Source organism: Hemicordylus capensis, chromosome 12, assembly GCF_027244095.1.
Source record: "Hemicordylus capensis ecotype Gifberg chromosome 12, rHemCap1.1.pri, whole genome shotgun sequence".
Taxonomy (NCBI): Eukaryota; Metazoa; Chordata; class Lepidosauria; order Squamata; family Cordylidae; genus Hemicordylus; species Hemicordylus capensis.
Window position 1 is genome coordinate 13,661,333 of NC_069668.1, and position 12,958 is coordinate 13,674,290.

The 12,958-nt window shown below is 60.2% G+C and overlaps 1 protein-coding gene across 1 annotated transcript; it reads left to right on the top strand.

Moving 5' to 3' along the window:
* Window positions 1-4,120: 4,120 nt before the first annotated feature.
* On the top strand, window positions 4,121-6,762 carry OVCA2 (OVCA2 serine hydrolase domain containing). Its single transcript, XM_053275197.1, has 2 exons — window positions 4,121-4,552; window positions 5,819-6,762. The coding sequence occupies exons 1-2, from the start codon at window positions 4,384-4,386 to the stop codon at window positions 6,319-6,321; spliced, it is 672 nt and encodes a 223-aa protein (XP_053131172.1). The 5' UTR covers window positions 4,121-4,383; the 3' UTR covers window positions 6,322-6,762.
* The last annotated feature ends 6,196 nt before the right edge of the window (window positions 6,763-12,958 follow it).

Sequence of the window (12,958 nt, forward strand, 5' to 3'; positions counted from 1 at the left end):
GGCGACTCGGCAGCCTGCCTTCTCGACTGCCACAACCCGCTGGCGCCACATCCCGGCACGAGGGCTTTCCTGGTCTGGCCTCTGGCCGCTATGCCCGGAGCGTCTTCCCAAGGAGCGGCTGGTCCTGTAGCAGCCCATCCCGGTCACTGCAACACAACCTGCAGGAGGAAGGAAAGAGGGGCAGAAGAGAAGGTGTGCGAATGTGCCCTGGGGATGTGCTATGGACGACGACCACTAGGAGTATTTACAGACCGCTGTTCAACAAAGAAAGTTCCCAAAAGGGGTTACATAGAGCAGGCCTGCGCAACGTAGCCGCCCCGCCCCCCCTCGTTTTCTGGACTACAACTCCCATAATCCCCAGCCACGGTGGCCAACAGCCAGGGATTATGGGAGCTGTAGGCCACCATCTGCAGGAGGGCCGAAGTTGAGCAGCCCTGATGTAGAGAACTCACAATCAATAAGGAAGCATGGCTCCCGGTCCCCAAAGGGTTCCCCATCTAAAGAAGAAACATAGGATAGGCCACGGCCACTGGAGGGATGCTGTGCGGGGGCTGGAGAGGCCAGCTGCTCTCCCCCTGCTCAAGAAATAAAGAGAACCACCACTTCCCAAGGACTTGGGATGGCTGGATTTTATTATCAATATTGTTATTACTATCAACATCGTTGCAAAATATAGGCTGTTCCCAGTAAAGTTGCTTTTTGTAACTGGCTGATGGGGATTATCATTATTCTCATTCTCATTCTTAATAATTTCATTTCTATACCACCTGACTCCAGGCGTTTTACAAAGACAAAACGAAACAAACTGTTGAAACAGCAATTTCAAACAAACAAACAGCAATTTTAAGAGCCAGGCTTTTTAAAAAAAGGTGTCTTAAGGGCTCTTTTGCAGGCTGGTAAAGAGGTTACTTGGCGGACGTTGCTTGTTTCCAGGTGAGTGCAAGCCAATATAATTTCTTAGCAAGGGCAAGAGGAAGATTATCCTCTCCCTCTGCTTGAGTGGTTATTAATGGCTTATCTTTAGCAGGTGGTGATGCTGCCAAAGGGATAAAGGAGCAAGATATGGACGAGAAAGAGAACCTGCCCCCCGCCGAACTTCTGAAGGCTCCTGGGTCTCCCTAGTCGAACACTCCAACCACTGCACCACACAGCTGGGCAAAGCTGCCTCGCACCTTTAAACAAGGGCACTGCAGCCCTCCAGAAGCCCTATCCAACCCACTCCCAAGACCCCCCAACCCAGAGACCTGAGGACTCCTTCTTGGGCAGGCTTCCAAGGAAGGACACCCCTGTCTACATGGCTTCTGTCGTCCAGCTGAACGCAGAGGAAGCTCCCTGGCCAGCGTAGAACCAGCGGGCGCACACGGAGTGCAGCCATCACAGACCCGCTTTGCTGGTCTGAGTGCAGAAATCAGGCCAGCCGCCGGCTCTAACCTAGAGAACCAATCCATAACCCACTCCCAAGAACCCAGAGCCCTCAACTCAGGACCCTGAGCAATCTTTCTTGGGAACAGAGAGGACTAAACTCTGTGAGCGCCGGGAGACATTCCCCTTGGAGGGGGGGGGGGTGCGGCGGCGGCTCTGGGGAAAGCACCCGCCTGCTTGCATGCAGAGGGTCCCCAGTTCCCTCCCTGGCAGCAGCATCTCCAAGAGAGGGCTGAGAGAGACTCCTGCCTGCCGCCTGGGAGAAGCCGCTGCCAGTCTGGGTAGGCAATCCGGAGCCAGGGGGACCAAGGGTCTGACTCGGAAGAAGGCAGCTTCCTCTGCTCCTAGACACCAGCAACAGCCACTGAAGGGGTGCTGTGCTGGGGCTGGATCGGGCCAGTTGCTCCCCCACTCTCTGTTGAATATAAAGAGAATCGCCACTTTAAAGGCAGCTTCCTATATTCACGGCCCGAGCAGGGCATTTCCTTTCAGGCCTTGTATTGTCACCCACAGCGTTTCTGTGGAGGACTCTGGGCTTGCTCGGTTTTCTCGCGGGTTGAGATGCTATCCCTCCCCAGGTTGCTCCTCCCTGTCCTTTCTACGGAGTTTCCCTCCAGGAGCAGTCGCTAGTCCCACTAAAGGTTCTCACTGCTGCACCATGTTTCTGTTAGGCCCACGAGATCCCCGTCTCCATCGGCAAACCACCCGGCACCCGGCTCGCCCCTCTCCTGGCAGGGGCAGAGACGCACCTGCACGCGGGATCTCTTCCCTGCCTCAGGCCCGTTGCTCTCCTGGACCAGCCAGCACCTCCTCCTGCCTGCCGCTCTGTACCCGGGAGAGCAGGAGGCAGGAAGGCACAAGGCTCCCCGTCCTAGAGAGGTGGTCTCCTCCTCGCTGACCAGAGAAAATGGCCTCCCACAGAGCCAGCCCCTGGTCTATCGAGCTCAGGGTTGGCGACACTGACGGGCAGCAGCCCTCCCAGCTCCCCCAGGCAGGAGTCTTTCCCAGCCCTTCCCAGAGACGCTGCCCAAGCTGGGGCCTGCCTCATGCAACGCAGATGCTGCTCCCCTGAGCTACAGCCCCATCCTCTAAGGGGGATACCTTACACCATGCATATGTAGCCCCCCTCCACACACACACATGCAAGAGCAGGCCCTGCTTGGCAAAGAGAAGCATTCAGGCTTGCGACCACAAGACCCCTCCCCGCGGCACCCCCAGCAAGGGGAGGCAAAAACCCAGCCACTCACCCTCTTGGCCTGCAGCCTGGGCTCCGGTGGTCCCATCTCAAAGGGCTCAGGGTGGGTCTCTCCTTCCGACTCTTCTGCCACCACGCTGCTGGGATGCTCTCCCCGATGCCATCTTCTTCCTAGGAGGAAATATACACATTTTATTATTTCTGAAGCCCAGCAATACTCCCAGAGGGAACACGCTTGGAGGGCAGAGCCTCTGCTTTGCACGCAGAGGGTGCCAGGTCCCCTGCCTGGCAGCCTCTCCAGGGAGGCCTGGGACAGACCCCTGAGCCTGGAACCCTGGAGAAGCCGCTGCCAGTCAGTGTTGTAGACAAAACTGAGCAAGGGCCTGACTCCGTAGAAGGCCGCTTTCTCCCAGGAGATGGGGCCATGGCAAAATGGGCAGGCACCCGCTCTGCCTGCAGGAGGTCCCCGATTTTCCAGGGCCGGTTCGAAGGCGGGGGTGGGGTGGTGCACTGACCCCCCTGCAGGTGCAATCCTGCCAGCCAGTGCAGAAAATACAGAGCCCGATGAAGGACTGAGGGTCTGACTCAGTATCAGGCAGCTTCCTGGGTGTGTGTTTTGGGGTCTGGTGGGAGCCAGCCTGACTCGTCCCCATAGCTAAGCAGGGTCTGCCCTGGTTGCATATGAAAGGGAGACCAGAAGTGTGAGCACTGGGAGAGATTCCCCCTCAGGGGATAATGGGGCCGCTCTGGGAAGAGCAGAAGGTTCCCAAGTCCCCTCCCTGGCAGCTTCTCCAAGAGAGGGCTGAGAAGAGAGACTCCTGCCTGCCACCTGGGAGAAGCCGCTGCTGCCAGTCTGGGAAGACAAGACTGAGTGAGACGGACCAAGGGCCTGACTCAGTATAGGGCAGTTTCCTGTGTTCCTAGGTCTCGGGTCCAGTCCCTGGCGGCGGCGGCGGCAGCAGCACCTCCAGGCAGGGCTGGGAGAGACCCCTGAGCCTGGAACCCGGGACTGGACTGCTGCTGCTGCTGCTGCCAGCCAGTGCAGGCAGGGATGCTCTGCCGCTGAGCGGTGGCCCCCTGGCCCTGCTGCCAAAGGCCCCGGTTCACCGGCCGGCAGCCTCTCCAGCCGCCTCCCCCGCTCTCACAGGGGGGAACACACCGCCCCGAGGCTGCGGACTACAGCTCCCAGAATTCCCAGCCAAAGGCCATGGCAGCTGGGGATGCTGGGAGTTGCAGTCCAGAGCCTCTGGGGTCTCCCTCTTACTCAGAGCGAATGGCTGAGCTGCCGCCGCCGCCGCTGCCGGAGAATGGCTGAGCTCGACGGAGCCAGGGCGCCCCCAGGCCCCGGACCGCAGCCGGCTCCCCCTCCGCTCCCCTCCCCGCGGCTAACTTACCTGGCTCCGCCGCCACGAGGCCTCACTCAGACGCGGCACCGCGGGCCTTCCGGCGCAAGCCCCGCCCCTTCCGGCCTCGACGCCTCCCGTCGTCGCGCGTCCTCGGCCCCGCCCCTTCCGCGAAGAAGAGCAGCCGCAGCAGCCGCAGCAGCGCCGCCCCCAGCCCCAGTCCGGAGCCACTCCATGGGGCCAGGGCCAAATGGGCAGGCACCCGCTTCAATCCTGGGGCTCGGCCTACCTCCGTTGCCGTGGCAACCGCCGCCGGGTCGCCAGGGGACGGGGACTTCCGGCCTCCCGACGCGGGCGCGGCGGAGGCGGAACTTCCGCTTTCTCCTCGCTCTCCTTCCGGCGGCGGAAACACCCGGATGAAGGATGTCCGCCAGGCGCGAGGGGCCGCCCAAGCTGCGGCTGCTCTGTCTCCATGGTTACCGGCAGAACGCGGGCAGCTTCTGGGCGCGCAGCGGCGCCCTGCGCAAGGCGCTGCGCGGGCGCGCAGAGCTGCTGAGCCTCGACGCGCCGCACGTCATTGTCGCGCAGCCAGGTGGGGGCGGGGCCGCAGACCCAGGCAGGGGGGGCGGGGCCGCGTGACGTCACGCGCGGGCCGAGGGGCGGGGTTTTTCGCGCGGGAGTGCCTCTGAGCATGTGCAGCGCGAGCAGAAGGCGCGAGAAAGAGTGCTCAGGAGTGCCTCTGAGCATGTTCAGAGAGAGAGGGTTGCATGCATGAGAGTGCCTCTGAGCATGTGCAGCATGACCTGTGGAGTATATGCACGAGTCCTCTGTGCATGTGCAGATAGATATGGAGAGAGTGCGGGTGCAAGAGTGCCTCTGAGAGTATATGCAGTATTACACACAGAGAGAGATGGTTTTTGAAGCTGCCAACAGACCCCCTTGCAAGTATTATCTGGCACCTGGAAGGATGCAGTTACTGTAATAAAATAGAATTTTTTTAAACAAATAGTCTGGACTGATTCACAAAACAGGACTATAACAGGCCAGACATCCCAGCTTCCGCCTTCTTCCGCTTGCTCTGGCGTGAGAGGAAAGCTGCAGCTACTATACTTCGCAAAATGTGTGTCTTGAGTGGTCTGTTACACACTCTTCATTTTTCTGAGTCGGTCTCACACACATTAGGCATGACATTTTATGACTGCTTTATTTTTTAAAAAAATACATTCGTATTTCTCAGCCTCTAAAATCGGGGCCATTTGGCTTCGCTTTCCTTTCTCTTAAATGTTAGCGGATAAAGTTCCTCCATATGGAGAGAATTGCAGCTTTGGAGGGGTGCATTTTAATTGGGGGAAAGGGAAGAATGAAAATCCACCCGGCTCACCCCACAGACTCCATCTGAATCCCTCCCCATCCCCGCACTGCCCCACAACGATTTACTAACATTTTAAAAGGACAGGCAGTACAATTGTGGGTCTCTCTAGGGAAGCCCCACCAATAAGAAAAGGCTGGGAAATGTAACAGAACTACTACTGCTACTACTACTACTATTTATATCTTCGACATCATTCTCAAAGCGGTTGACATAGAAAAATAAATAATACATAACTAAGATGGTCCCCTGTCCCCAAGGGGCTCGCAATCTAAAAAGAAGCATAAGGCAGGCCCCAGCAACAGCCACTAGAGGGGTTGGAGAGGGCCAGTTGCTCTCCCCGGGCTAAATGTAAGAGAACCGTCACTTCTCAAAGGTGCCTCTCTGCTCAGTTAGCGGAAGGGAGAATGCCAATGGGAAACGCCAGCTTGCCTTGGCTTTGCCTCTCAAAACCTCGCTGTGTGTGGTTTCTCCTCCCCGCTCTTGCAGGAGAGGCAGCGCCAGACCCGCCAGAAGCTGACGGCCGGGGCTGGTGGTTTTCCGGCCCGGAGGGGACAACTTTCCATGCCCTTGAAGAAGCCGCTTCCTGTACCGGCCTGGAGGAGTCGCTGGAGGCGGTCGCCAAGGCCTTCCTGGAGCAGGGCCCCCTCGACGGGCTGCTGGGCTTCAGCCAGGGGGCGGCGCTGGGGGGCATCCTCTGTGCCCTGAAGCAGCGCGGAGACCCCCGCTTCCCCTTTGGCTTCGCCATCCTCGTGGCCGGCTTCAAAAGCCGGGCCGCCGACCACCACGGCTACTACCAGGAGCCCATCTGCGTGCCGAGCCTCCATGTCGTGGGGGAGACGGACCAGGTCATCCCCGCCCGGATGAGCAGAGAGCTGGCCTCCCAGTTCACAGATCCCGTCACCCTCAGCCACCCCGGCGGGCACTTCCTCCCGGCCTCTGCCCCCCAGAAGAACGCCTACCTGGAATTCCTGGATCAGTTTGTAAAATGACAGGCTGGGTGCAGACCAGCCCCCAGCTAGACTTGGAGGCCGGAGGCCTCAGACGTGTGTTGAAAGAAGGGGAGCAACTACATTTGTAGGATGGACTACAACTCCTATCAGCCCAAGGCCATTGTGGCGGGGAACGGTGGGAGTTGTAGTCCAACATCGGGGGGGCGGGGACCTGGGTTTGTGCACCTCTGGAGTAAAGCACTCTCCAGCCTGTTTTCAGCGGCCTCAGACATGCCCAGTTCTGTGTGGGATTCTGGCCCCATAGGCAGTCCGCTGTGGGGCTGGGTCAAAGTGGAGCACACACTCATCCCTCTGCTTGAAGGGCTTGCCAGGGACCAGAGAAACGGTTGGTTTTGGAACGGCTGGAATGAGTTCGTGAGCTCTGAGAAGTCCTGTGTCTGCTTCTGTTTTGGAAAGTATCAATAAATATTTCGTAAGGAATGGGACTCTTGGTTTTTTGGCTGGTGCGGGCGTGGGCTCAAATGTGCATTGGCAGAAACATTTCAACACGCAAGTTAACATGTTCCCATCCCACATATGTCCCCACTGCCCCCGCTCTGTCTCTAGAGCACCCGGCACCGGTCATTTTTGCCACCACGGGAAAGGGTCAGGGTCTCCGTGAGCAAAGGGCTGTCCTCTCTCTCCAAAGAGTCCTCCTCTTCCGAGGACCGGCCTGCCCATTTCCATGCCTCGGTCTACACTGAAACCTTTAGGGTAGTTTTGCTGCTTTTTAAGGCTTCCGAGAGCTTGCAAAACACCCTTGCAAAAGCGTGAGGGTGCACAGAAAGGCAATGCTCGAAAACTGATTAAGACGCCCGATATTTCAAGATGACCACTTTTCAACAGAAGTTCCTAAAGATAGACAGAAATGACTGAAACTGTCCCCAAAGGGCTCACAGTCTAAGAAGGAAGCATACGATGGGCCACAGCCACCGGAGGGATGCTGTGCTGGGGCTGGAGAGGGCCAGTTGCTCTCCTCCTTTTAAAAGGTGCTCAGGTATAGCAGGGCGGACCCTTCTTCCATCACTAAGATGTCGATCTTGTCCAGAGTCACCAGGAACATCTCCCCGCCCGCCTCCGCTCCTGCCCGAGGCCAGCTGTCTCACGGACGAAGAGCAGACTTTGGGTTTTAGCCTTCGGTTCTTCATACACTAGAGGGCGGTGAGGTCCCCCTTTTGCTGCCCACTCAGGTGCCTTGGAGTGGACAGGGAGGGAGGCCCCCAGGCCGAGTTCAGACGCTGGGCTGGACTTCCCTGCGAGCAGCAGAGAAGGCACCCAAAGCGTCCCGGCCTGGCCCTGATTGCTCTGGCTTCTCCCTCGGAGCAGACGGCCCCTTTCCATGCCCGGAGGGAGGGCGTCTCCGATGCACCAAGAACCGAGCTGCTGGCCCAGGGCACCCATTCTTGGGGGGGGGGTGCATCAACAGCGCTGGAATGGGGCCCTGCCACTCCGGGCCCCCCAGAAACAGCTCATGGCCCCATCAGCGGCTGCACACTCCCTCCCTGGGAGACCCATCGCCTGCCCCCGCACTCAATTCCCCCAAAGAGACTGGAGCTCCAGATTAGCAGCAGCCTCTTTCCGTCTCCGGAGAAGTGTTCGGGCTCTGCTGCCCCGTAATAGCTGGGGAACCCTCTCCCACTGGATCCTCAAGCCAGCGCCCTGCTGCTGGCCTTTTGACCTCCCGCAGCGTCAGTTAAAGCCGGGGCCCTTCTGCACTTGGCGGGGGGGGGTGTGTGGCAAGACCAGCCCCCCAACCCACCCCCAGGGCACCCAGAGCGCCAGCCCAGGCCAAGGAGGAAGGCCGTTGGGGGCCACCGGATTGCCAGGCCTGCTGCAGCCGCCCACGCCGCCCCTCCACTCTCTTTGGCAATCAGTCTGTGGGCCGGGAGGAGGAGGAGGAGAGCGCTCTGCAGTGGCTGAGTCACTCGGCTCGCTCTGCAGGGGCTGCTTCCCTCTCCATGGCTACTGGTTTCTCCTGCCGTGACGACAGAGTGCAGGGCTCATTCCGCCGAGCTGCAGCGCTGCCTTCATCATGGGCAGGCCGGCCGTCTGCCCCAGACCCCGCCGAGGCCCGGGAGGGTCCACACCCCTCTCCCAAGCACCTCTGTTTTGAAGGGGCATCCCGTGGTTCCCTCTTTTTGGGAAACAGGCCAGAGAGACAGGCTCCTGGTGAACGCAGGGAGCTGCCTCCTTCCGAGTCAGACCCTTGGTCCACCGAACTCACTGTTGTCGGCACTGACTGGCAGCGGCTTCTCCGGGGTTTCAGGCAGGGCCGGAGTCTTCCCCAGCCGGACCGGGACTGGACCTGGGACCTGCTGCGTGCCCAAGCCCTGAGCTGCAGCCCCACCCCGCAAGGAACCTGTCACACCACTCCCTAAGCATTGGGGAAGAGAGGAAGCTGCTGTCGACTGAGTCAGACCCTTGGTTTATCTAGCTCAGTCATGTCTGCACTGACTGGCAGCAGCTTCTCCGGGGGTTTCGGGCAGGGCAGACACTGCCAGGGACTGAAGCTGGGACCTGCTGCGGCATGCAAAAGATCCAGGTTCCCTCCCTGGCGGCAGCATCTCCAAGTAGGGCTGGGAGGGAGACTCCTGCCTGCAGCCTTGGAGAAGCCGCTGCTGCTGCCAGTCCGTTTCGACAGGCCTGAGCCAGACGGACCAAGGGTCTGACTCGGTATCCAGCCGCTCGCTATAGCCCTCCCTCCGCTCTCCACTAGTCTCCCCGCCGCCCCTCTAGCTGCGGTTCCCTGCCCTTCGGCGGTGGCCAAGCGCCTTCGGCCTGGCAGAACGGGGCGGGTGATCCGTCCACTCTTGATCCTTCCAGAGCTGCTGGCTTCTCTCTGCCCACGAGCCCCTTTCTGCGGTTTGTGCTTCTTACTCATCTCGCCGTTGCCTTGTAAACAGGAGGAGGCTCTTGGGATGAGCAGAAAGTGGGCCCCGAGGCAGAGGCAGCTCTCCTCCCTGACGTGGTGCAGCTGTGCCTCTGGACGGAGCGGGAGAGGGGGCCCAGCCAGGGCCTGGGGGCTGGCCCCATGAGCCGCCTGGGCTGGGCTGGGCCCAGCGCCCTGCTCTCCTCCACAGCTTCACCTTGGCTCTGAGTCACTCCTCTTGTTTGCACTGGCAGCCTCCCATGGAAACCCACGCTGGGGAGGGCCCGAGCCGCTGGGGGAAATGCTGCTGCCTCCGGGCGCATGAAGGCCACGGCGAGGAGCTGCCCGCTGCTGCAGGCGCAGAGAAGCCGCTGCTATCGAGGGGAGAGGCGGGCTGCTGCCAGCGGGGACCAGGGATGAGCCCACTCGGGGGCGGTGGGGTGGCCAGACTCGGTAGCGTCCAGGGGACGAAGGCAGCTCGCGGTGCTTTTTTGACAAGGCAACACCCTAAGAGATGGGGAAGAGGCAACCACTTTGCTTTCAGGGCGCTTCTCTAGTCCTGCAAGTGGCCACGGGGTTCGAAAAGCCAGCTCTGAAAAGGTTTCAAGCCCAGAATTTCAGGGTGAAATTGAATGCATGCTGCCAGAGGCATGGAAGTGGAAATGGGCTGGCAGGTCCCCCAAAGAGGACCCCATAGAGGGAGGGAGGGAGGGAGGACCACCACTTGTGCATTGTGACCTTGACGCTTTCCACTGTGGAAAAGTGGCTGGAATTCTTCTCTAATGGTTTTAGGGCAGGGAGAAAGGAGGGGTGAGAATACTCAGAGAGTTGGACGGGCAGCCACGCCATTGCCTCCTTCCCGTCTCTAGAGGGTGAGACGTTGCCAAGAAACCACAATATTTGTCCCCTGACCTGGTACCGATGGCCAAAATCCGTGGGCCAGGCTCCTGAACTCTTTGCCTACCTGCTGCCTTGCGGGGGCTCAACGCATTTTGTCTAGCATTCACCTGAGAGAGAAGGCTGCCTTCTCCCTGGGAGCGTAACCAGAAAAAGGGAGTCTAGAAACTCCCAGGCTCCTCCTCCTAGAAACTCCTTTTTGACCTGTCGGGAAATGGGCTTCTTTGGCTCCATGTGGGAGCTGGTGGGGCAGAGAGCCGGGTCTTTTAATGAGTACATGGGGAGAGATGGGAGGCAGACAATACAGGTTGGAAGGCCCCAAACGTCTGAGTAGGGGGAGTAAGCCATGTGGATGGAGCTGCAGTTGAGTGGGATAGAGCCCGCTGGGCATGCAGGTTCAATCCCTGGCAGCCAGCATCCCCAGGTAGGGCTGGGGGAGATTCCTCTCTGAAGCCAGACAGATTTGCTGCCAGTCTGTGAAGACCATACTGAGCTAGATGGACCAGTGTCTGACTCAGTAGGCAGCAGCTGCCTATGTTCCTATGTAACTCACTCTCTCTCTGTCACACACACACACACACAACTGGCTACATCCACAACTCCCAGCCAGCTGCCAAAAGGAGAATCTGGCTGCCCTTTCCATCTTCCACATGAACTCCCCATCCCCGCTGGATTCACAGGAACGCCGCAGTGTGGAATTTGTGGCATAAGCAAACGGCTTTATTTACTGCCCTTGGCCTGGCAGCTGGGCCAGTTCTGTGGCCTTTGTTTATCCCAGGCAGCTGGCGTAGAACAGAAATATTTTTTCAGTCACTTCATGCAAACGGTCTGTGATCAGAGACTGGAAGCGACCAAGTCAAGGCCCATTTCTGCCCCACTGTTTGGGGGGGAAAGGGAGGGGAGGCATGGCGCGAAGGGCTGCGTACGCAGACTCCCTTTTGAACTTGGCTCCTGCTCGACTCCTCCTCTCCCTCCTCCGCTGTGTCGGTTTTTAGATTGTAAGCCCTTTGGGGCAGAGGCCTGTCGTCTGTATAAGATCCAGGACCCCCCCCCCCCCACACACACACACACCCCACCAGCCTTGCCACACTCCCGGTGCCTCTTCTTAAGACTCTAAAACTTCAAAACTGTCAACATTTAGCACCGGCTCCCTTGAACGTCCTACTCTTCTTTCTGGGGACCGCCTCTCCCCACAGCAGCATGGGGCCCCAGCCGAGGGGCAGAGCCTCCGCTTGCCACGCCGAAGGACCCAAGTTCAGTCTCCAGGTAAGGCTGGGAGGAGAGTCTCCTGCCTGAAACCTGGGAGCAGCCGCTGCCAGTCAGAGCAGACAATGCTGAGCTCGCTGGACCAAGGGTCTGACTCAGGGCGGCCGCTTCCTAAGGAAGGGGCAGTGGGTCTGTGGCGCGGAGTCCCTGCTTTGCAGGCAGGAGGTCCCCGGCAGCATCTGGGTGAGAAAGACCCCCCCCCGCCTGAAACCCGGCAGAGCTGCTGCCGGCCAGGGTAGGCAGCGCTGCGGGGCATGATGCTGGACCTCTGACTCAGCGGGATGAGCCCCAGGCTGGCTCCATCCATCCTTAGCAGGGCTGGGCGGGAGACGCCTCCCTGAAGCCTCGGAGAGCGGCGGCGGCAGCTACAGGGCGAGCAGCAGCCTGGCGAGGAAAAGGGCGTCCCGGGGCGCGTGCAGAGCGCCTCTTCTTCTTCTTCTTCTTCTTCTTCTTCTCCTCACCGGGCCCCCCTGCCTGCTGCCGACCTGCGACGGGGCGGCCCGGGGGGGCTGAGCAAGCCGCTCCTCGCGCCCCACCCGCCCGGAGGCGAAGGGAGGATGGAGCGAGCCGGCCCTGGACGCGCCACCCCGGGAGGGCAGAAGCGGAGGAGGAGGAGGAGACGCGGGCGGCGGAGTCCCGGGTAGGAGGGGGGGGCCCGGGGACCCCTGGCAGCCAGGGAGGGAGGCAGGCAGGCAGGCAGGCGTCGCCCCCCGCCCCACAGCCCACCCAGGCGGCGGCGGCGGCGGCTGCGCCAGATGTGCCGGACGCCCCACCGATTCCCAGGCAGGAGCGCCTCCCTCGAGAGTCCTCCTGCCTGCCTGTCTTCTCGGCCCCCCCCCACCCCGCTGCCCGCAAGGGAACCTCGGCCCCCCCCCAGACCCTGCTTGCGCCCCCCCCCCGCCCTTTCTGCTCCAGAGGTGACCTGACCCTTCCTTAATTGGGGGGCCGGCGGGCAAGTCAGTCAGGTCCCGACTAGGCAGCCTGGGTGGGTGGGTGGCCTTCCTTCTGGCGAGGATCCTGGCCCTGTGGGAGCGTCTCCAGAGGACCGGAGGACCCCGAGCCTCGTGCAGAGCGCACCCCCCCCCCGAGGAAGATCGGAAGCTGCCTTCGACAGAGAGTCAGAGACCCTCGGTTCCTCTCTAGAGCAGGCTGGCACAGGCTGGCAGGGGCTTCTCTGAGGTCCTCGGGAGTCTCTCCCAGCCCTATCCGGAGATGCTGCCAAGCAGGGAACTGAGAACCTCCTGCCAGGGGCTAGTACAGCAAGCACCCCCCCCACCCCAAAGGGGTTACAAGCCGGTCCAAGCTCCAGTTCTGCACACAGACAGAGCTCCATCCAGGGTGTGATCTGGGGTGGGGAGGGGTCAGATTTGAGGAGTCCCCCCCTCATTTGCCTGAGCCCCCCCCCAGGACACCTGCTGATCCGTATCTCCAGTCCCCAACATGCATTTTTCTCCACTCCCCCCCACTCCAATTTTAAAGTGAGGAGTTGCTCTCAAGTTTCTCCTCTGTCTACACGGCAGGGTGTGTGTGGGTGTGGGTGTGTGTGTGTGAGATTGATAGAGGTGTCAAAAATCTTGGTGTGGTTTTATGTTCTTGTCCCCAGGA

What these genes read in the sequence shown, in the direction of transcription:
- OVCA2 (XM_053275197.1), top strand. Translation starts at nt 4,384, where the DNA reads ATGTCCGCCAGGCGCGAGGGGCCGCCCAAGCTGCGGCTGCTCTGTCTC. An exon ending in CGTCATTGTCGCGCAGCCAG is followed by an intron (nt 4,553 to 5,818) that starts GTGGGGGCGGGG and finishes CCGCTCTTGCAG; the next exon opens with GAGAGGCAGCGCCAGACCCG.